A 21,860-nucleotide genomic window follows, 5' to 3' on the forward strand; every position below is an offset into this window, starting at 1 on the left:
ATTTGTTTATTAACATACTCTAAGATCGATTCGCGATCAACAATTGTGACTAAAAACGAAAATAATTAAATTATAAAAAAAAATACTATATTAGAACACCACAATAAAATATCTTTAATAAGTTGCTAATTATGAAGAAATACAAAAAATTAACCAAAATTCAACTAAAAATTCTCACTACAGACAAAAATATCAAATTTTAACTTCATTTTATGTATAAAATAAAAATTATTTATAGCCAAAATTATCTTAATTCCAGATAAAATAAAAAAATAAAATAAATTATAATTAAAATAGAAAAATAAAATAAATTCTAATTTGAAATAAAAAAATAAAATAAATTTTAATTAAAATAAGAAATATAAAGTAATTTTAACTAAATTTAATTTTAGTAATAAAAAGATAATAATAATTATAATCCAAAAAATGAATTTAATTAGTTAATTATATCAATTTAACTCATAATCTATATAAGATCACAAAAAATATTAAAATATATTGAAATATATCATATATAAGTTTCTAAAGGTGAATCTTGTCTTTCAAACGTAAGTATTCAATATAAATAACTTAAATTCTCTTTAATTTCTCAAGTTTTAAAATTTACACATTTAATCATGGAAAATTGTAAAAACTTTCATGCACAATTTATTGATATTTTATTTCCAAAAGCTTCTCGTCCGGTTGACTGTGCCCTTCGTTTCGTGGAGGTGCTGCCAAAATGGTTTCTGTTAGCTGCGAAATAGAAGATTTAGGATGGGCTGGACCTAGGACAGGGTTGAGCCTTAAAAAATTAAAATCTATGTGTATATACCGAGAAAAAAGAAAAAGAAAAGCAATAAAAAAAATATAATTACACCAAGAGGCGGTCCATAAAAGCTCGTACTTGCAGTGAGGGCACTATTTCAAAAAATGTCTAGAAGACCTTTCAGAATAATGACACCTAGAAGATTTTTTTGAAGAACTAAAAATTCTCAAATATTAGTGGTATTTTTAATTTTATTTCAATTAAAAATATAAAAGCTTTACAAGTAAAATTGACATTATGAAGCTAAAAGAGTTATAAATAACTCTTAAAAATTTGCAATCTGAAATAAGAGCTAAAAGGCTCTAACCTTAGAAAGCTATAGAACAAAAATGCGCATTTGACAGCATAGAGTTTTTTCATATCGTAAAACCTTCTTTTAAATCTCTTAACATTATATCACATTTACGTATCATTACAAACAGCATTGTACTTTTGGATATTAATCATATTTAGGTTTTATTTATTTTATAAAAAAATATTTTTTAAAATAATATTTTTTTTATCTATTTTAGTATTTAAAATATTTAAAAATTTTAATTAATAAAAAATATTTTCCTCTTTCTCTTTTAAAAAGAGAATACATTGAAATTTTTATTAATACTTTTATATATAAATTCATTAATAAATTAAAAATTTAATAATAAAAATTAAATTATCTCGTTAAAAAATATCTTTTACATAAAATATATTTTATAAAAAAATATTTTTCAAATACAATTTAATTTTATATTATAGAATTTATCATATCATAACTTTTAAAAGAATTAGCAAAAATAATATAAGCATTTTTATATGTTGAGTTTTTAAATATGAAAATTAGTAAAAAATAGTTAAATATTAACAATTATTAAATGCCGTGATAAAACTCACTAAATTTTTAAATAAATAATTTAAATTTAATATTTAAAAATAATCTCATCGAAACATATAATTTTTAAATTATCCACTCAAATATTTAATTTGTTAGTACGTGTATTTAAATAAATTTAATAAATTTTTAATTTTATTTTTATAATATTTTAATTTTCATTTGAAAAAAAAATTTTAGACTGCAAAATAAATTTTTATAAAATGTTACTGTATTCATCTTATAATTTATCTATTTTATTTGTTTTTCATGAGGGGGTTAATTCTTATCCCTAAGCTAAACGTTTTTAATATGGATGGCTGTGTGAACAAGTAGTTGCTAACAACTTTTCCACGTTATATATTTCAAATAAATAAATAATAAAATCCACGTCAGCAGAGCAGCCTAACTGGAGGAAGCAGTATAAAAGGCCATGGAATCGTCCCACGCTCAGAGCTTCCTCCTCTTCTTTCAAAGGCACGCTTTTGCTCTCAGACTCCAGAGGAAGAGACCACAAACACGGCCTCAAATGGAGAGTGCTGCTCTGCTTCATAATTACCTTCTTGTCCCTTCCCGTAATTCTTCTTCTTCTTCTCCTCTCCTTCATCTTCCTTCCTCCTCTGACCGCTCGCTTCATTTCTCTCCTTCTCCTTCTTCTCTGTCTCTCAAGGTAATTTCTTCCTGTTTCATTCTCTTATTTCGTTGCTGCTTTTGCTTGTTTCGTTTTTATGGAATTTGATTGTTTTTGCAGTTGCTGAAGGGAGAGAGTCTTTCTTCTAATGCCTTGCAAGCTGTCTCTCCTTTCAGGCGTCACGCTGTAGTATCTGATACTTACAGGTTTGTGCTCCTAGATTTTCTTGGTAAATGTAATGTTGTTATTGAGTCCTTTTTTTTTTTTTACAATCAACAAAATCAGTTTCAATTATAAAATGAATTTTAGAAATTTGACTGCTTCAGGATTTTTTTGCCTCTTAGTTGACTACTTCTGGGATTGGTCTTCATCCGAGAGCGTTTCTCTCTAATATCTCATATGCCATGTGCTCCTTGTTTATAGAGTATACCTATATAAGGTTGAGTTATATCTATTGAAATTCACGTTAACATTTCTAGCCACAATTGAGTTGCTCTTCCCTATTTATTTAAATTTGACCTCAAGTTCTCAGTTGCTTAAGCTTTCGGAAATGCGGATGATTTCAATGTAATAACTTTTGCTATTTGGGTTCATGGGAGCCTTTGTGAAGCTGGTGAAGTGACATAAACACCCCGATAAGTAAATGGTCCCCTTTTCGTTTTATTGTTTTCTATAGCATAGCTCTTTTCCTTTATGGGAAGATAGCCGGTGCCCCGTGATTACTGTCTTACAACTACACTAATATAATAATTACATCAAAACTGAGTTCGCCTTGAACAGTGCTTTTGCTATTGATTTTGTGGAGCTGCAATTACATTTTTGTTCTTTGCTCTATGTTTGTTATTGTTTATGGGACTTGTGATTTCTGTCCTTGGGAACTGCTTGGTATTTTTGGATTGTGCTTACTTGTATGATATACTTTCGATGTGTAATTACCTATTTATTAACCTTAAGAAGGACCTGCATTTTTCTGAAGAATTTAGGATACAGAGAGGACCTCTTAGACACTTTCATCTGGCAAGCCACCTTTTTCTTCAGTCGCTGCAATTTATTCTTATTGTTCGTCCTTGAGCCAATCTCCCTCCAAACCCTGAGAAATCTAAATGATTTTTTTTTTTTAATTTAAAAAAAAAAAAGGAAAATAAGTTTTAAAGGATGGAAGGGGCATAGCATTCTGAATCTGAGCATTACCAGGCTACCTATGACCTCCAATTCCAAGGAGTTTTTGACATCCAACATATGTAATAGATGTATTATTTCTCAACTCTTTGACCTTTTAGCAAAATTATCATAAAAGATGGATGGTAAAATCTTTTGCAACTTCATTTTCAGTTTCAATCATTCTTTGCTTTGATATGGTGACATGTATTTATGAATGCAGCAGTGAAACAACTGAATTAGCTGATATAGACTGGGACAGCCTTGGCTTTGCATATGTTCCCACTGACTATATGTATACCATGAAATGTGTGAGAGGTGGAAGCTTTTCTAAAGGTGAATTACAACGATTTGGGAATATTGAGTTGAATCCCTCAGCGGGTGTCTTAAACTACGGGCAGGTTGGATATTTTTATCAAATTTCTCCATTTGTACCTACTTTGCTTAGATGCTTCCATGTTTGATTGATACCTATGGCTATAAAATACGTATGTGAAATTTTGATGGTCTACATATGTTTTAGTTTAATTTTCCATAAGATTTCTTGTGAATTACATTAGATTATCTACAATCAGATTTTTGTCCAATTGTTATTGTTTGCTTTCTTTGGATCAATGTTTTCAATTTGAATTGATTGAGTAAAATTTTAATGAGTTATATCACTCTGCTAATGTGTCAATATGTTCAAACTTGCATTTGACTTGCATTCTTGGATGGCAAGTTTTTGGTTTTTAGATTTTGAAGTTTTATCACATCTTTTTGTGTTTTCATTCTTCCGGAGAAAATTGAGCGTCTCATTCCTATTTTAGTTATCTATTATTTTCTTTGGACATTGATGAGAATTAGAAATGTTAATTAACATGATTATGTAAAAGTTTGTCTTTATTACTAGTGTTTTGCAAAATGATTTTTAATAGAAACTAGTATTGGAACTTGTTAGGGAACTTTCTTCTAAATCCTCCATTATCATCTTATTTATTCTCTCATGCATTTAACAAAACTTGGAACATAAAACATTCTCTTTATTAATACTATTGTTTTATTGGCGAGTATTTTGTGGCAGATTTTCATCATATTGTTTTCACTTATTTTTACATTGTGAGGTGGTTGGGGTAATTTGGATTTGCCTTTTGGTCTTCTTTGAGGAGCATTCGGCATGCTTGATTCTTTTTGGAATTCTGTTGATTTAAGTGGAGAACTTTTGGCAGTAGAAGAGATGTTCAATTTCTTTGCCAATTTGCTTCTTTCTCTCTCTTTTTTTCATCTCTCATGTAGCATCTAGATAGGGAAGGCCACAGTTTCAACAATGCGATTTTGTCCTTAATTCATGTAGGATAATGTTGTTTTCTTGGCTCCTATCATGGTTTGTGCTTCATGCAACTTTAGAGTGCTCAAATGCTATGTAATTTGATTGACATTTAACCTTGTCGTTTTGTGTTTGTAGTTTAGTGTTGGTTAGCATAGGAGCATGTTGCAATCTCCATTTCGCTCTCCCTTAATTTAATTTCGTTTCTAGTAAAAGATAAAGAAGATATAGAATGCTTTTGAGACATTGTAAAAAAAGTGAATGGGGATTAAAATTCATTGGAGTAAGATTTAAGTTATGGACTTTTAATTACCTAATTTCACATATGAACATTTAACAAAGTTAGATTGAGAATGTAGATGCAAGTTCTCATTATCCAGTCTCTCTAGCTCCTTTTTAAGCTGTTCTAGAGAAAGAGTGGGGGATGAGGTTTTTAACCTGGTTAACAATTTTGAGTGAGCCAAACATGCTTAAAACAGTTTGGGATATAACATGTCACCTTATTAACCCTATACAAGAGGGAGCTTTACTAATGTCATGATTTAAGACATGCATTCCAGAATGAATGTTGATTCTTGAACTGAAGAACATATGGGGAAAAGGCATTGTAGAGTTGCTGCCTTGCTTTTCCTGATATGATTTTCGAACTTGACAATCTTTGTTTTAAACATTTTAGTTTCATGTAGGAGAGTTTTATATTTTATTTTTGTATATTGGTCATGAAAGCATTCTCTTTCTCTTTTCTGTTGTTAGGGATTATTTGAAGGCTTGAAAGCCTACAGGAAAGTAGATGGTAATATTCTCCTGTTTCGTCCTGAAGAAAATGCATTGCGTATGAAAATAGGTGCAGAAAGGATGTGCATGCCATCACCTACAGTTGAACAGTTTGTGGAAGCTGTGAAAGCAACTGTTTTAGCAAACAAACGTTGGGTAAACTCTAACTGTGAGTTATTACTGGCTCCACAAACTAGATTATTAAATTTTTTATATCTTTTTTCAGGTTCCCCCTCCAGGTAAAGGTTCCTTGTATATCAGGCCATTGCTAATGGGAACTGGAACTGTTCTTGGTGTTGCACCTGCTCCAGAGTACACCCTTCTAATTTATGTTTCACCTGTAGGAAACTATTTTAAGGTCGGTTTGCTTGTTCTTTCATATTGTGATTAAGCATAGCTTGCTACTTTGAATTGTGGTATCTGTTTAGTATCCTTGGTTTTGAGTTACCCTTCATTATCCTCTTGGTTTTGTTTCACATCCCTTTGGAAATGTCTTGTTTAACCTTTATTGCAACTTCATTATATTGCAGTCACATTCTGTTTAATAGGAGTTTCTGCCCCGGAAGTTTATGTTTAATTGTTTATTTCAATTGATAAAGATTGATATTCTGAAAATTGATATGCCTTTGATGATGAATTCAAAAAATTAAATGATACTTTTGCCAGTTTTTCTGCTAATGAATTTAATTCAATGAAATGGACTGTATGCACATACTGCGATTGAAACATAGACTGATTAGATAAACCCTTGTGGGTTTTGTATTAACAGTTGGTTTTAGCTAGAGAATTAATTGGTACTTATATATTTAATTAGAGTCATGGAAATTTATTTAATTTAATTTAATATCTAATCAATTTATTTAATAGTTTATTTACATTATTTAATTTATTAGTGACTTGGTTATAACTGGAGAAGTCTTAATTAATTGCAATTCAATTAAACTAGTAGTGACACTATTTTTTTAGAAAGATGACGACTGTGTGTCAACTAATGGTCTAAATAATTCTTGTTGGTCATGGACCTATATGAGAGAATCCATTTTCCCATTTTTTCACTATGTTTGTGCATGTGCAGCCTGCACAAGCATGGGTGTGTAAAAATGTGAAATTGATCATTTGTATTTGTTTATGATGTATGATACCTTCTAAGGACCAGCTGGTACCTGGTAGTGTCAAATGCATATACAAAAAATATAGGGATTTTGTTTTTATAGTAAGTACCTTTTCAGTGAAGAAAATAAAGAAAACCCTTCTTTAAAATTAGAAGAAAAAGGAGAAAACTGTAGAAGTGTAAGCAGAGACAGAATTGGGAAAGGGAAAGACTTCAACCTAGAAAAAGGAAATAACTTGGAGCTTGGAAAGTCAGATTATCATTGCTTTGATTTTTTCTTTGCTATGACTAATGACTATATACTCAACTTTTCTCCTTAATTTTTTTTAAATTTTTTCTCCTTTTTCATGTATATATGTTTATGTATATATCTATATATATATATATAGAGAGAGAGAGAGAGGGGGGGGGGGTGGAGAGAAAAGAGAGAAGAATTGCTCTTCTTGGGTCACCATATATGTGCGCCTGCATTTCTAGTTTTTGGTTTATAAGATTGTTGTTCATTTGACATCCTTCTCGTTCGTCACTCAATGTAGCATGCATTTCTAGTTTTTGGTTTATAAGATTGTTGTTCATTTGACATCCTTCTCCGTTCGTCACTCAATGTAGCATGCATTTCTAGTTTTTGGTTTATAAGATTGTTGTTCATTTGACATCCTTCTCCGTTCGTCACTCAATGTAGCTGCTTTTACATATTTGATTACAGGAAGGTGTGGCCGCAATTAATTTGGTTGTTGAGCATGAATTGCATCGAGCAACTCCTGGTGGTACTGGAGGTGTTAAGACTATAGGGAACTATGCTGCTGTAAGTTGGCCTTTTCTAAGACCTTGCCACAAGATTCTTATTTGTTTCTTGGAAAAGGAAATTCTTATGGTTTTGAATTTTTATTGATGAAAAGTATGTTGCAATTGTGTCAGTACTTCAAGACTGAAGTTTAATTTTAGTAGTGCATCCCTGACAAAATAATTGTTTGATTTTAAAGTTGAAATTATCTCTTATCTCTTTTTGAAAAGCAATCACAGGATCTAGCATCTAATTTATCTCCTTTTGTTATTGGATTGTTGCTCATAGGTTCTCAAGGCACAGTCTATTGCAAAAGCCAAAGGATATTCTGATGTTCTATATCTAGATTGTGTTCATAAAAAGTATCTGGAGGAGGTTTCATCTTGCAATATTTTTGTTGTGAAGGTATTTGTCTATACCGCATTAGTTGTTTAAGCATTGCTTGAAGGGTGTGATGGTTGATTTGTAGGAAATAGTAGAATTATAAGCATTGATGCCTAATTCTTTTACATGGAAGCTTGTTTTGTCAATATAATTTGCATTTATTGGCTATCATGCTTTATTTTGCGTTTAGAATCACAGAAAATATAATGATCACTGTGCCCCATCTTTAGTAGTTGGGCAGCAAAACAGCACCATTGATTTTCAATTTTGAACAACATCACAATTCAACCATTGTTACTCTCACTATATTATGTTCCTTTGAGCGCATCTACTGCTTGACCTGGTTAATTGTCTAAGCCATTTCAGGGTTTAGAAAGGGAATGAATCAGAACTGGACTGGCTAGGCAGATGGTTCTGGTTCTAGACGGTTTAAGGCTGGTTTCAGCCTGGTTCAATGGTGGTTCTGGTTTTGGTTTTTGAGCAGTTTGATCTGAGTTGCCCATGTGACACCTTCCTGTGGTGTGGCTCCTCATTCCCTTTCTTTTTTTTCAAGATACGGTTCTAATCAGATCAGACTATCAAGTTGAACTGCAAGTTCATGGCTAGGAGAGGATCAAAACCAGCCCCAGCCCATGAACCATTTATCCAAAAATTTTCCAGGCCTGGTCCAGTTCAGGGCTTGAATGACCCTTTGGCTATGTCTATCTAGTGGTATTTCCCCTTATTATGTCATAATTAGAATAAACTACCAACACCATTACGGGGCCTTGACTTGATATTTCCCAGATTGTCGCTCAGTAGCAAGACCTTTAGCATTATTAGACAATCCAACCTTTTTTAGATCACTGTTTTGTTGTTTTCCAAATAATGAAGATCAAATTCTACATTCCGGTCAGAAATCTTTGAGCAGTACCAATTCTCAACTAAAGTTCTGCATGATGGTTTCATTTTTGTCTTAACAAATTTTGTTAATATGATCTTGCATTTTGTTGTTACTTAATGCTAAAATTTTCCAATTGATTGGGGCATTCTTAAATAACTATGACATTAAGGTGTGCACCCACACACAAATGTACATGCAAACGTGTGCCTTTGGCTTTTATGTTCTTTGCATGCATGCATTTATTGACAAATCATACTAAATAAAAAGTGTTTTTTTCTTTTTGGCTTTTTTCTATTTGGTATTATAGTTGGTAATGAAATTGTTAATAAAACAAGAAGAAACCATGTTTGGTCCTCCAAAAACTATTACCCTTTCCCCCACCTGAGCCCCAGGCCCTGTGGGATTTTGGCTTTTACTTGTAGTTGTATTCTATACTTTTTGTCCTCAAATCTCATTATCTTCACAGCTCAGTTGCAAGGAAGCTTGGATTCTTTGCATGTACTAATTCTAATATGTGGTAGTAACTCATGTTGCATCCATGGATTAATTTTATTTGGACATAACATTGGCTTTTTTTAATGGAATATGCAGTGATATTTGTCTTATTCTTTTTAGTTGTTTGGTCTCTCGTGATCCCACTCTGAACTACAGCTTTATCTTGTTGAGCAGTGGAATCAAAGGATTTCATCATGTTGTCCTATGCTTATGCACTGTGTTTCTCAAGATGCTTAAAGCTAACATATTCATGTTTGCTCTTAGGATAATGTTATCTCTACTCCTTCCATAAAAGGGACAATTCTTCCTGGCATTACAAGGAAGAGTATAATTGATGTTGCTCGAAGCCAAGGATTCCAGGTATCCATTTATAGCATGTATATACAACGTTAACTATGTGCTATTGAATAATTGATATCCTGATTATCTGGTAGACAGTCACATTTTGCAAGAATAATATTAAGGATCATATGATAAAAGATTGAGATATTGGCAATTCTAGGTCTGCTGTCCTTTTCTTAGATCAAATTTTGCTGAAATATATTTTAGTTGATTCTAGAGGAAATCAATTACATTATTCTCCCCCTGCAAATAGAATATACCAACCCTAAGGGTCAGAGTTTGCATGTGAGGGTATTAGATGAAATTGTTTAAGCCATGCTTCTGTCAGTCTTCTGAGGTTATTTGTTGCTAGTCTTTTGGGCTTGGCTGGCCCTGGGATATGGAGACTGACAAAGGTAGAGGCTCCAATAGAGGCCGTGTTTGTGACAGTTGCGCTCCTAGGCTTGAAATGTCCTGAATATTATAGTCTGTTGATCATGTGCTGAAGTAAGTTGAGTAACTCAGGTCTGTTCTCTCTACCTGCATTGTAACCTACGCCATGAAGGCTTACAAATGCATAACATAAGTATTGCTGCTTAATCATTCTACCACATTATGTCAATTTTTCTGCTTAATGTTTTGTGTATGGAGCCACGGATTGTTTTTCATCTGTTCTTGCAATCGTATTTCTTTCCTTGCAAGTTTTACTGAAAAATCTCATCTTGACATAGACAGGAGAACTCTGTTTCCAAAATGAATCAGTTACTGTGGATGATGTTAGAATAACTTTTATCTTATCAGGACTTGAATATCTCAATTGTTCCTGTTGGTTTTGTAGCTCAACTCTCTTTTTAAAGACGGTGATTAGCTAGAAAACATTGGGCTGCATTATTCCACTTTAGTTGTTACATGACAATTCTGCAGTAGCCCGCATAATTGGCAATTGAATCACTGAAATTCCCGTTGCTTACTTGTTAAAATGCAGGTTGAAGAACGACTAGTGGCAGTGGATGAATTGTTTGATGCTGACGAAGTGTTTTGTACCGGAACAGCAGTGGTTGTGTCACCTGTGGGCAGCATCACATACAAGGGTAAAAGGTACGAGTATAATCCTCTGTAATGAATGCGTTGAAGGTAAAATTTCGCAGTCAAAACACTGGAAACATAACCTGAGGATAAAAAAATTTTATCTTACGGGGTATAGAATTTCCCAGTTGTATTTGTTGAAACTTCTCCGGCAATAAGGTTGAGTTTTTGATATATGCAGGGTGTCTTATGGAGAAGGTGGCTTTGGTGCTGTTTCACAACAGCTGTATACTGTACTTACTAGACTACAGATGGGCCTAATAGAGGACAAGATGAACTGGACTGTTGAGCTGAAATAAGCAGTCAAATAATCAATATTAGCATTTTGCATTATGAGATGTGTGGAGGTATCCACCTTGTGGCAGTTGGAAGCTGTTTCTCAGTGATATATGTAAGATAGTATCTTATAGCATGTTGGAGCTATGTGTTTAATGGTAATGCAAAAGTAAATAAATAAATAATAATAATTTAAAATTTCATCAGATAAATACTATTAAATATCCGGATTTTTTTTTTCTCTAAAGGTATACTTCATTGTAGGAGTTTGGCCATAACTAGAATAAAACCAAATAAAGAGATATACCGTTAAAAGTTTAAATAAATTAAACCGTTTGTGAGGTATTCGAGATTCGACTCGATAAAAATTCAATTAGATTTGACTTGATTTCTAAATAAGCCAAGTTTGAACTTTAAATTCGTTTAGTAAACGTGTCAAGTTTGAATTTTATAATATTCGACTCGTTAAGACTAATAAACTTGGCTTATTTTTGAGTTTATGAGTAAATTCATGAAAAAACTCGTAAACGGTCTTATTAAACAGACTGAAATTAATATTATAAGAGAAATAAATTTAAACTTTATATATTTTGAAATCTAAATTTTCTAAAATTCAGTTTTATATTGTAGAGATTCATATTGTTAAAATTTAAAAATTTATTTTTTGTAAATTTAAGAGCTAATTTGTATATATATTAATTTAATTAAAATTATTTAATTTTAAATTAAAACTCATTATATATATATATATATATATATAAATTATATATTTATTAACTGTTCGAGATTAATTTTGATTAAAATTAGACTTGTCTAATCTCGTTTATTGAATTGAATATTTATGAACTATGGAAGATTAATTTTGATTAAAACTTAACTTGTCTAATCTCGTTTATTGAATGAATAAGTTTGAACGTATTAATACATTGTCAAATTTGAAATGAATAAAGATTCAGTTTGCAATAAACGCCAACTCTACTAAAAAGCTCAAAAACATCCAGCACATACAAGAAGGCCCAATCGGGTAAAAAAAATTAGCCGTAATCAAGATCCGCCCGAACTGAAGAAGACTTGGAAGCTCAAATCGTCGTAGCCATCAATCTCCATTCCAAATCGTTCCATGGAAAAAAGGAAAGCCACATCAAGCTCAGGGACCAACGACAAACAAGCAAGCCTTCATACTGTGATTCCAAACAAAGATTTTCCACAAGAACCTAGGTTCTAACAATAGTTCTTAAAGATCAAAATAGAGCTAGGAAGAGAGTGTCAAATCTGGAACCAAGGGGAACTAGCGGGCGATGAGGCATTGCTTCTTAGCACTCATGACCCTTGGGAGATTGGATGCCATGGGAGACATTGGTAACGTCCCTAGAAGTTACGACACCATTCAAAAAAGATGAGAACCCGTTGCTCCCAAACTAGACTTAGTTCTTTGTCGGTACCAAGAAAAGCACCAAACAACCTCTAAATCTGCAACACAACCATCTATCGCAAAAGCACCAAACAACCCTCAACTCTGCAACATAACCATCTATAACCAGACCAAAAGATTCATCCTTAAGGATGATGAGGGAGGAAGCGAATTTGGTTGTATCAAACCTGCAAGAGACCAAAGAACAAGAAGGAAAAAAAAAATGTAATCCAACAAGAAACAACAAAAAACAAGGCAGTTGAATAAACTCTCTCCACCATATTATACCGCTACTAAGGAAACTCAAAAAGTTATTTATATCCTAATCCAATAGTGGAGAGAGAGAGATTCACAATGAGTCAGAGAAAAGAAGGGCCTTCCTCTGATCAGAGAGACAAGGGAAAAAAAAAGTTGGATATGCCAATACAGAAGCTTCAAGTGAAAAAACAAAAAATGAGAGGAAACGAGAGAGCGTTTTGCATGTGAAGATAGACCCCAATATTTCAAGTTTTCTTGTATATATTTGAAGTTAATAATAGCATAGATTTTTCTTTTTAAATCTTATTATAAATTGTTATTAAAATATTTTATAATTTGATAAATCCTAAATCTACATCTGATACTAATGATTTTAGTATGAATACATTAAAAAAATTAGTGATAATAAAAATTGTGATTTTTTTTATGGCTCACAATCAATAGCCTATGAAATTATATGGATAAAATAAATTAACATATGCACCTCAAATGCCTAAGCTGAGATGCTAAGAACAATATAATAAAATTTTGAGTCAATGTGCTAAAAATAATTTACTCCTTCTCCTTCCGGTCCTTGCCGGTTCTTCTACCTCTTTAGAAGGCTTTCTTTTTGTCCCTACCGTGCAGAAGGAGGCCTCCTCCCTTCCCGGTAGTGGGTTGCCCTCCCCATTGTCGGATTGGTTTGTAGATATTCTCCTTTTGTTTGGTCAGCAGCGAAGCTGTTTTATGAGAGTGTTTGTATAGCTGCAATCTGTTATGGTTTTTTCTGGTGTTTATTTTCTTTTTGTTTCCTTTTCGATCTTTTTTGCAGGTTTTGGACTGAACTGGTTCTGTGCCCCTCTTTGTTCCTCATCCGACGATGAGTGGTAAGGCAATGACTCTTGCTTAGAGTAAATCGCGCCACTTTCATTCGCTATTATGGATCAGTTTGAAGCTTTCTCAATCCAGGAATTGATTGCTGAAGAATCCGATGGTTACATGTGGTTCTCTCTGTCTCCGGCTCTTCCTCTTTTTGGCAACTGGGTGGCTTGAGTTTGTGTTTATTTTCTGTTTATTCCTCTGTCCTTCAATCTAGTGGTTATGGCTTGAAAAAGCTACTGTAGAGAGGAGCGTCCTCTTCAGCTTCAGCCTCTACGGCGCACCTATTCCTCCAAACTCGAGTCAGTTGAGAGGCGGTGCTGATTGTATTATGGGTAAACTGCAATTTAATTTAATCCTTCACATTTAAAAAAGATCATAAAATAATTTTTACCGTCAAATTTTCAGTTAATCTTCCATTTATTTTAATGAAAAAGACTAAACTACCCTTTAAGTAAAAAAACTCAACCAAACAATAAGTAAAAAAACTCAACCAAACAATATTCACTCCATCCCAATATAAAAGACGTAGGAGGAGGAGGATGATGAGGAGAAAAGAAAGAAGAGGATCGGGAGGAGGAGGAGGAGAAGGAGAAGGAGGAGAAAGGATCGGGACAAGAAGAAGGAGAAGAAGAAAAAGAAGAAGAAGGAGGAGGAGGAGGAGAGAAGGAAGAGAATCAGAAAAAGGAGAAAGATGAGGAGAAAAGGGTACTGTAATTATTTTTATTAAAATAAATGGAAGGTTAACTGAAAATTTGAGAGTATGGACTATTTTGCAGTTTTTTTAAATGTGAAAGATTAAATTGAAAGTTTTTTAAAACAGAGTAAAGGTTGTATTTCACTAAGAGGGATTAAGTTACAGTTTAATTTTGTATTAATGTCGTGCCTCTATGGAGTTGTTATTGTGGGTTGGATTTTTAGGGCTCCTGTTTACCTTGGGCTTTAAGTTATATATTTTCTATACTGCACCCTTTTTTCAGTTGGCTGAACTCTATGTATCTAGGCCATGGACCTTATCCATTAATGAATTTTACTTTCAGATAAATATAGTAGTATTGCAAAAAAATATATTAAATTTATGCATTTCTTCTTTTTTTTTTCTCTGTTCTTTCTGGGTAAAATCTTAAGGTTTCTAATGTGAATACTTTTAAGTTGCAGTTGATCTACAAGTCTTAGATTAAGAAAGTAATAAGAACTTCATGGTATACAAGAAAGACTGGAGTCCATAAGACTTGGAATTTTCTTACCATTAATTCCACATCACCATCTCAAAAGGGATATTACATTTCTAGATGTTGGCAATTTGTCAAAAGTTTTATTTGATTTATTGATTTTGAAAGCACAAGTCTTGCCTATGATATTTCTTTATTACAGAAATAGCTCTCTCTTTCGATCTAATTTATATATTAATTTCCTCTAAATTTTCCAATATTTGGAAGAGTCAGCAATGCTCAGTTATTTAATCACGAAAATTATTACTCAGTTATTTAATCACGAAAATTATTACTTACTCTTTACAGTATAGAAAAATTTATTATTTGATCTCTCGATTTTAAAAAATACATTAAAACGTTTTTTACATTTTAAAAGGTTTACTGATAAGTGTTTCTATTAATTTTAACCGTTAAATATTATAAAAATATATATACTATGTTAGTGACTAATTAGTAAAATTTTTAAAAATTTAAAAGATCAATTAATAAATTTTTAAAATTATAAAGATTAAATAATAAAATATTTAACAATAAAATTAATAGAAATATTAATTAGTAAATTTTTTAATACGTTATAAACATTTTAATATATACTTTAAAATCAAAGATTAACGAGTGAATTTTTTCGTATTATAGAAATTAAATAATAATTTTTTTAATTAATTGGATAGCTTAGAAAATTATATATATATATATATATATATATATATATATATATATATATATATATATATATATATATATATATATATATATATATATATATATATATATATATATATATATATATATATATTTATATTTATATATACATTGATTCTATATAAAAAAAATTATGATAAAATAATATAAAATTTACTACAGTAAATAATAGTATATAAATTATTATATGTTATTGGTAAAATTGTGTATATGAATATTTTATAGTAAAATTATGGTCCTTATTAAAAAAAAGTAGTTAGTGTCTATATATAATAAGTATTTTTATTAAAAGTATTTTATTAATATATCTTTTTGATATATCAATAATAATATTTTTTATTAAATTAATATAAAACAATGTAAGAATAAAAAACTTTAACTTCACTTATTTACGTAGTAAATGATTAATATTTTCAATCTTATATAGTAAAAAATGTGTTATATAATTTTAAAATATACATATTTATTTTCATTTGTACGAATAAATTTATTATTATTTTAAAATTTAATTAAATGTTTAACTAAAATTAATTTTAATTTTATTTATAAAAATATACTAATATATTAATACTATTATTCATCATCGTATAATATTTATTTAATAGTAATGAAACTCTAATTTGATCCAATTGAATAAAAAATGTGTTATCACGTCTCTCGTTCATACCATTTTTATTAAATCTAATGCTCCACAGCTTCTACGCAACTTCTATTTAGCTTTACTTTTTATTTCATTTATCCTTGCCCTTGAAAAGAGAAAAAAACAAAAAAAAAATTGACTGAGGTATATATTTTTTTTCAACCATTGAAAAATAAGTTACTTAATTGTAATCATCAAATCAGTTGGGATTGTGTGGATTATTTTTTCGTAATAAGGAATTTCGAGTTTAAATCTTTGTATACAGAATATGTGGGTGAATTCAATTTAAAATCCAACTAAATCAAATAAATTGAAAATTAAAATTTTAATATTTATAAAAATTGAATCGAATCGATTTTGATTAGAAATCGAATCGAATTGAATCAGTCTGATTCAATTTGATTCGATTAGATTTTATCAATTTAAATTTTTGATAAATTTTTTATTTTTTATACTTTATTTTTAATATTTTAAAATTTAATTGAAATATTTTAATTTTAATATAATTTAATCTATTTATATTATTGAAATTAATATAATATTATTACTAATCGTTTCAGTTTGATTTTTTTCTGATTAAAATCGAATTGAATCGAAATAATCAAAATTTTTGAAATTAAAAATTGAATCAAATCGAAATAAATAAAAAATCAAATCGAATTTTTAAATTAATTCGATTCAGTCAATTTTTTTTTATTTGAACCGAATACTACTCGCTCTAAAACGGTGAATATTTAAAAAATTTGAGAGGGAGTGTTTTATATTTTTTAATAGACTGATCTGACGTGAATTTAAATTAATCGAATCAGTAAATTTTCGAACCTGAATAATTTTATATATAAAAAAATCTTCTGTTTACAAAATTTTAATTTAATTATTTTTTATTAATTCTTTATTTATGTGTAAAATTTTTAATTTTTAAAAATATTTTAATTAAAATAAATATTTTGATTTTTTTGATTTTTCTTTAATGAATAAAACCAATTAAAAGAACCGAATGATTCAATCCTAGTCTTTTTATTTACGAATGACATGGTGACATTGGGATTTCATCTAAAACTAAAGTTGCTTTAGACTTGAGGAATTAAACTCTAATTTAAATTAATCCAACGGTTGAGTTCGTGTAAAACGTTAATAGTCTTTTTATACCAAAGACTACTTTTTAATTAATTAATATGACTTTTCAATATCTTTATTTTCTTCATGATAGAATTTTCTTTCAGACTAAGAGCTCTAATATTTTAATAATAAATTTCTTTTTTATTTATTTATACATTTAAAATCTGTTTATTCGATTAATTTAAATTTTTATTAAATAAATTTATTAAAAAGTAAATATTTTCCCTTACAATTTTAATTTTAAACAATTAAAATTTAAAGATTAAACATTTTAAAGCTCTAATTAATAGATAAAAATAAAAAAAATTGAAAAACGATTTTAACCACTTACGTAACTAAAGGGCTAGTTAATTGCAAAACCGCAGGCTAATTAATTAAGAAAGAAAAATTAATTATGTACCTCGAGAAGAGAAATGCCTTGAGAAGAATGGAAGCTAAAAGCTAAACCTTTGTTATTATTATTAATTAATTGTCGCCAAAAAGACTCTTTCAAACTAAAATATCTGCCGACGGTGCCCTACAATCAAGACTATTTCCAATTTTCCTTCCTAAATCCTTCCTCAACGATTCCTCTTTGTAATCCAATCAAAAAGTTAGAAAAATAAATATTTTAAAAAATTATCAAAAATTTAAATTAAAATTTTATTCAGCAATAACTTTACGATGTTTAATAAAAGTTGATTTATAAAAATTTATTTTTTTTAAATTTAATTAATTACTAATAAAATAATCAAAATTTATTTTGAAATCCAAAAGATAGGGTTTACAATAGTAAGAGAATAACGTTCTTTTTTTTTTTTTGAAATAGGGGGTTGGGAGAGTCGAATTTTAGACCTTTCAAGACTACAGGATGCACTTTCCACCAGGCTAAGCCTTGGAGTGCAACATTTCTCTCTTTTATTTTTTTATCTTTTTGCTAGTGACGTTTAACCGCTTCTTTAATCACATGTTTCTGTCACTCAGTCCCATACGTACGGATATACCAAAACTTCTCTTCACGTCAAACGGCCATTTAATTTTTTCGGCGCGCATGCGGTTAAGGCTGCGAAATAACTGGATCTGCTCTCCTTTTTTTGGTCACACCAATCAGCTAGACTTTTTTCAGAAGGGTCTACACGTAAAATCCGTCTGGTCTGCTTTCTTAACTGGACTGAGAGGCACGATTTGGACTAATTTACTTCAAAATGGGTTTGGTGGGTTTTAGACTTACCTTCTTCATTAGGGTCTAGCATTGTTCTAAATATAAAAAATCCGACGGTCATCACCATTATTATTGTTAAGCTAAAACATTTTAATTTACCTGCTATATATTATTTAATAAGATATAAATAAAGCACTTGCCAATTTTTTAAGCATATGAAATCCCTTCATTGACATTTACACTTCTACCTCCATGGAAGAAATTCAAAAGCATTAAAAATAAAATATAGAAAAGCATAAAGTGACAAACAATAAGGTCTCAATTAGTGATGCAATGGATGTGACAGTAGACTTTCTTGTTTCGTTACTGATAATATATAATAAACTAAGACCATATTGCATTGCTCTATTATTTCATATATAATTAACTAAATTTTAATTAATTAATCTATATCAAATTTAATTGATTTGATTAATTATTAGTACAACCTTCTATTATTGCTGTTGTTGTTTTTTGAAACTTTTCTTAATGAGATTTTTATTCTAATCTTAAGTAAAATTTAACCCTTTTCTCAACAAGTGATAATTTTTTTTTTTAAAATGAGAATTGAAAATTGAAAAAATAAAATATGAACTCAAATATATTTATCACAAAATTAATTCCATGAGTATCTTAATAAATGATAATTTAGTTAATTTTTTTATCTTTAAATATAAAATGTATGTAAAGTTTTAATTTTAAATTTATTTATTATAAGATATTTATTTAAAAAAGAGAGGATAGTTTATATATTCATTAATTATTTTCGAATTTTATGTCTTATTTTAAAAAAATAAAATAAAATTCAACTTTTTGTAGTTTTCTCTCCTTGAAATTTGGGTTTTTTTTTGCACTTTTCTTCTTTTTTGTACATTTTGGCCACCAACCATATAACCTAGGTTTGAAAATGTGGAATTTGGTTTAAAGTTAAGATTAATCAAGAATACTTTAAAGAACCTTTTACAACTTCGATCTTGATTTTAATCAAATCAGCAACTGATCTTTCTAAAAAAAAATATTAAATAAAAAAAATATTAAATCAAAACAAGTAATTTTTAATCAATTCAAAATTAATCAGGTTTTTAAGCTTTTTTTTTTCTTTTTGCAATAATTGCCTTATGAAAATCCCAAAGCCCGTCACGATGCGAGTTAGAAATACATTGGTCGTAAAATCTTGGCAATTGGAACCTTTCGTACTTGTACACAGAAAAAGAGATTATGCTGCGTTGGATGGAGTTTTCCTGTCGAGGGGGCTTCGATGGTTAGACAAAATTATCAACTAAACAAAAAATATATATATATATATCTTTTTTAAATCGTATTATCACAGCCGACTGATAGATGTTTTGATCATCTAGTATAGATTACATCGTAATCCATAATGCATGGCCCTGATTAGATCATGCAAAAGTTATGGGTGTGATCAGAAAGATTAATTTCTATAAAAAGTGAGTGAAGGGAAGAAATGAGATGGTGGGATTAGTGGATTTTTATGATCTGTTGTAGATTCTGGACTAATGAGAAGGACAAATAAGAAAAAACCTTTGCTTTACTGTTCTGGCATTTCTAATTTCTATATTATTATTATTCTATTCATAAAGTTTCCACCTTTTTTTTCTCATTTGCCTTTTTGAATTCCTCCGAGTCTCATCCATGCCTCTCTTTCTCTAGCTCTTATAGTGTCTCTCTCTCTAACTCCCTCTTTTATATATATATACAAGACATTATCGTTACCATTATTATTATCAGGGAGATAGAGAAAGAGAAAAGCAAAAAGGCTAGGTTTAATTAACACTCAATCACACAACACAAAAGAGAAGATGGGTAGAGCTCCTTGCTGTGACAAAGCCAACGTCAAGAAAGGTCCATGGTCGCCGGAGGAAGATGCCAAGCTCAAGGCTTATATTGAGCAGAATGGCACCGGCGGCAACTGGATAGCCTTGCCTCAGAAGATAGGTATACACTTATTCATCAGTAACCCTTTAATTATATGTTTTCTCTTTATTTCATCATTACATTAATTGATTGATTATAATTGTATTTGTATGTGATAGGCCTTAAGAGATGTGGCAAGAGTTGTCGACTTCGATGGCTAAATTATCTCCGGCCTAATCTCAAGCATGGAAGCTTCTCAGAGGAGGAAGATAACATTATTTGCAGTCTCTATATAAGTATTGGAAGCAGGTAAACAAGAACAGATAATTAATATGTATTTATTATTGATAATTAATTATGGGCTAATTATGTTGATTATATCAAATGATTAGGTGGTCTATTATTGCTGCTCAATTGCCTGGAAGAACCGACAATGATATCAAGAACTATTGGAACACAAGGCTCAAGAAGAAGCTCCTGGGCAAGCAGCGGAAAGAACAAGCAGCCCGGCGAGCTACTCTCAGGCAAGAGATAAAGTCGGAAAGCCAGAGTTTTATGGCTCCTAGTGGGGTGGTCTTGAATCAACAGACCCCTAATTATTACTGGCCTGAGCTACCCTCATCAGCCATCATGCCAGCGATGAATCCAAGTCAAGATTCTCATTTCTGTGATCAAGAATCACTTAAAAGCTTGCTGATCAAGCTAGGAGGAAGATTTTCTGATGATCATCAAGAATCAAACATGGCCAGCACTGTTTACCCTCTTGATGGTTCGTGTATTAGTACTCAAGATCAGCCATATTCAAGCTCAATGAACATGCTCTCTTCTTCCGGGACGTCGATAGCATCCACAGAGAGCCCTTGTTCTCAATTGCCTAACACAAACTATGCAGTGAGTGGAGCAGCTGGTCCAAGTACCTATCAAGGACTTGACCGGTTCCCAGTTGAACTACACGAGTTGATGTATGGCAACCAGCAACAACTAGAATCTCTAGAGAGTTTGTATGGAATCGACAATGGCGCAAATGGAGTCATGAGTGCTGGGGAAACCACTAGCTGGGGAAATGTAAGCTCTCTGGCTTATCCTCAACTTGTTTCTGAGCTTGAAACTTGCTTACAAAACCAGCCACAAGATCATTCATCCTTCGAAGTTTCAAGTTACTTTGGACCAAAATAATAGCAAACCATTACATGGGTGGTGTAAATTTCGTAATTTGTTTTAGTAGGAAATTTGATTCTGAATGAGAATCTTAAAGACTCTGGTTCTTAAAATTTACACTTGGGTTCATTTCTCTTGGCTGGTCCTTTTGATTCTTACACTACATGGATTTCATTTCATTACATGTATCTATCACAAAATCCCATAAAGTTCTTTCAACTCACATATGAAAAGGCAGTACATGTATATAGTAATTAAAAGTAAGAAAAACTTTGACGTTTTTGTTCATGACTTGCTCGAACTCTAGCAAAGTAGGGTATCCAAAAATGGCTGCTTTCCTTTATTGTTATCTTCATGTCTTGGATAGCAAAAAGTGATTTTGCTGTGAAGGCACATGCTTTGATTTCATGCCATGTAGTTCCAACAAGAATAGTGAGAACTCCCCAGTTGCCACTTGACCAGACACCTTTTTAATATTACTGTTTGTGTCAAGTGGTCACTTTCTTCAAGTATCTGTTTGGCACAACACTGAAACAGTCTCAAATCAAATCCTTGCAACTTTGATAATCCTTTTTCCCTTT

General features: G+C 30.7%; 2 protein-coding genes across 3 annotated transcripts; both read left to right on the plus strand.

The window, feature by feature from the left end:
- Positions 1-2,073: 2,073 nt before the first annotated feature.
- On the plus strand, positions 2,074-11,076 carry LOC110628991 (branched-chain amino acid aminotransferase 2, chloroplastic). 2 transcript variants are annotated; one of them, XM_021775816.2, is made up of 10 exons: positions 2,074-2,325; positions 2,407-2,492; positions 3,668-3,845; positions 5,504-5,680; positions 5,751-5,882; positions 7,342-7,440; positions 7,708-7,824; positions 9,446-9,541; positions 10,488-10,600; positions 10,770-11,076. In XM_021775816.2, exons 1-10 carry the CDS (start codon positions 2,089-2,091, stop codon positions 10,885-10,887), a joined length of 1,353 nt encoding a protein of 450 aa, XP_021631508.1. In that variant the 5' UTR covers positions 2,074-2,088; the 3' UTR covers positions 10,888-11,076. The 2 variants fall into 2 exon arrangements, with proteins under 2 accessions (XP_021631508.1, XP_021631509.1); XM_021775817.2 differs by having other exon boundaries at positions 3,671-3,845.
- Positions 11,077-19,879: 8,803 nt separating this feature from the next.
- On the plus strand, positions 19,880-21,467 carry LOC110630416 (transcription factor RAX3). The gene is made up of 3 exons (XM_021777915.2): positions 19,880-20,202; positions 20,301-20,430; positions 20,514-21,467. The coding sequence occupies exons 1-3, from the start codon at positions 20,067-20,069 to the stop codon at positions 21,295-21,297; spliced, it is 1,050 nt and encodes a 349-aa protein (XP_021633607.1). The 5' UTR covers positions 19,880-20,066; the 3' UTR covers positions 21,298-21,467.
- The last annotated feature ends 393 nt before the right edge of the window (positions 21,468-21,860 follow it).

This window comes from Manihot esculenta, chromosome 13 (assembly GCF_001659605.2).
Source record: "Manihot esculenta cultivar AM560-2 chromosome 13, M.esculenta_v8, whole genome shotgun sequence".
Taxonomy (NCBI): Eukaryota; Viridiplantae; Streptophyta; class Magnoliopsida; order Malpighiales; family Euphorbiaceae; genus Manihot; species Manihot esculenta.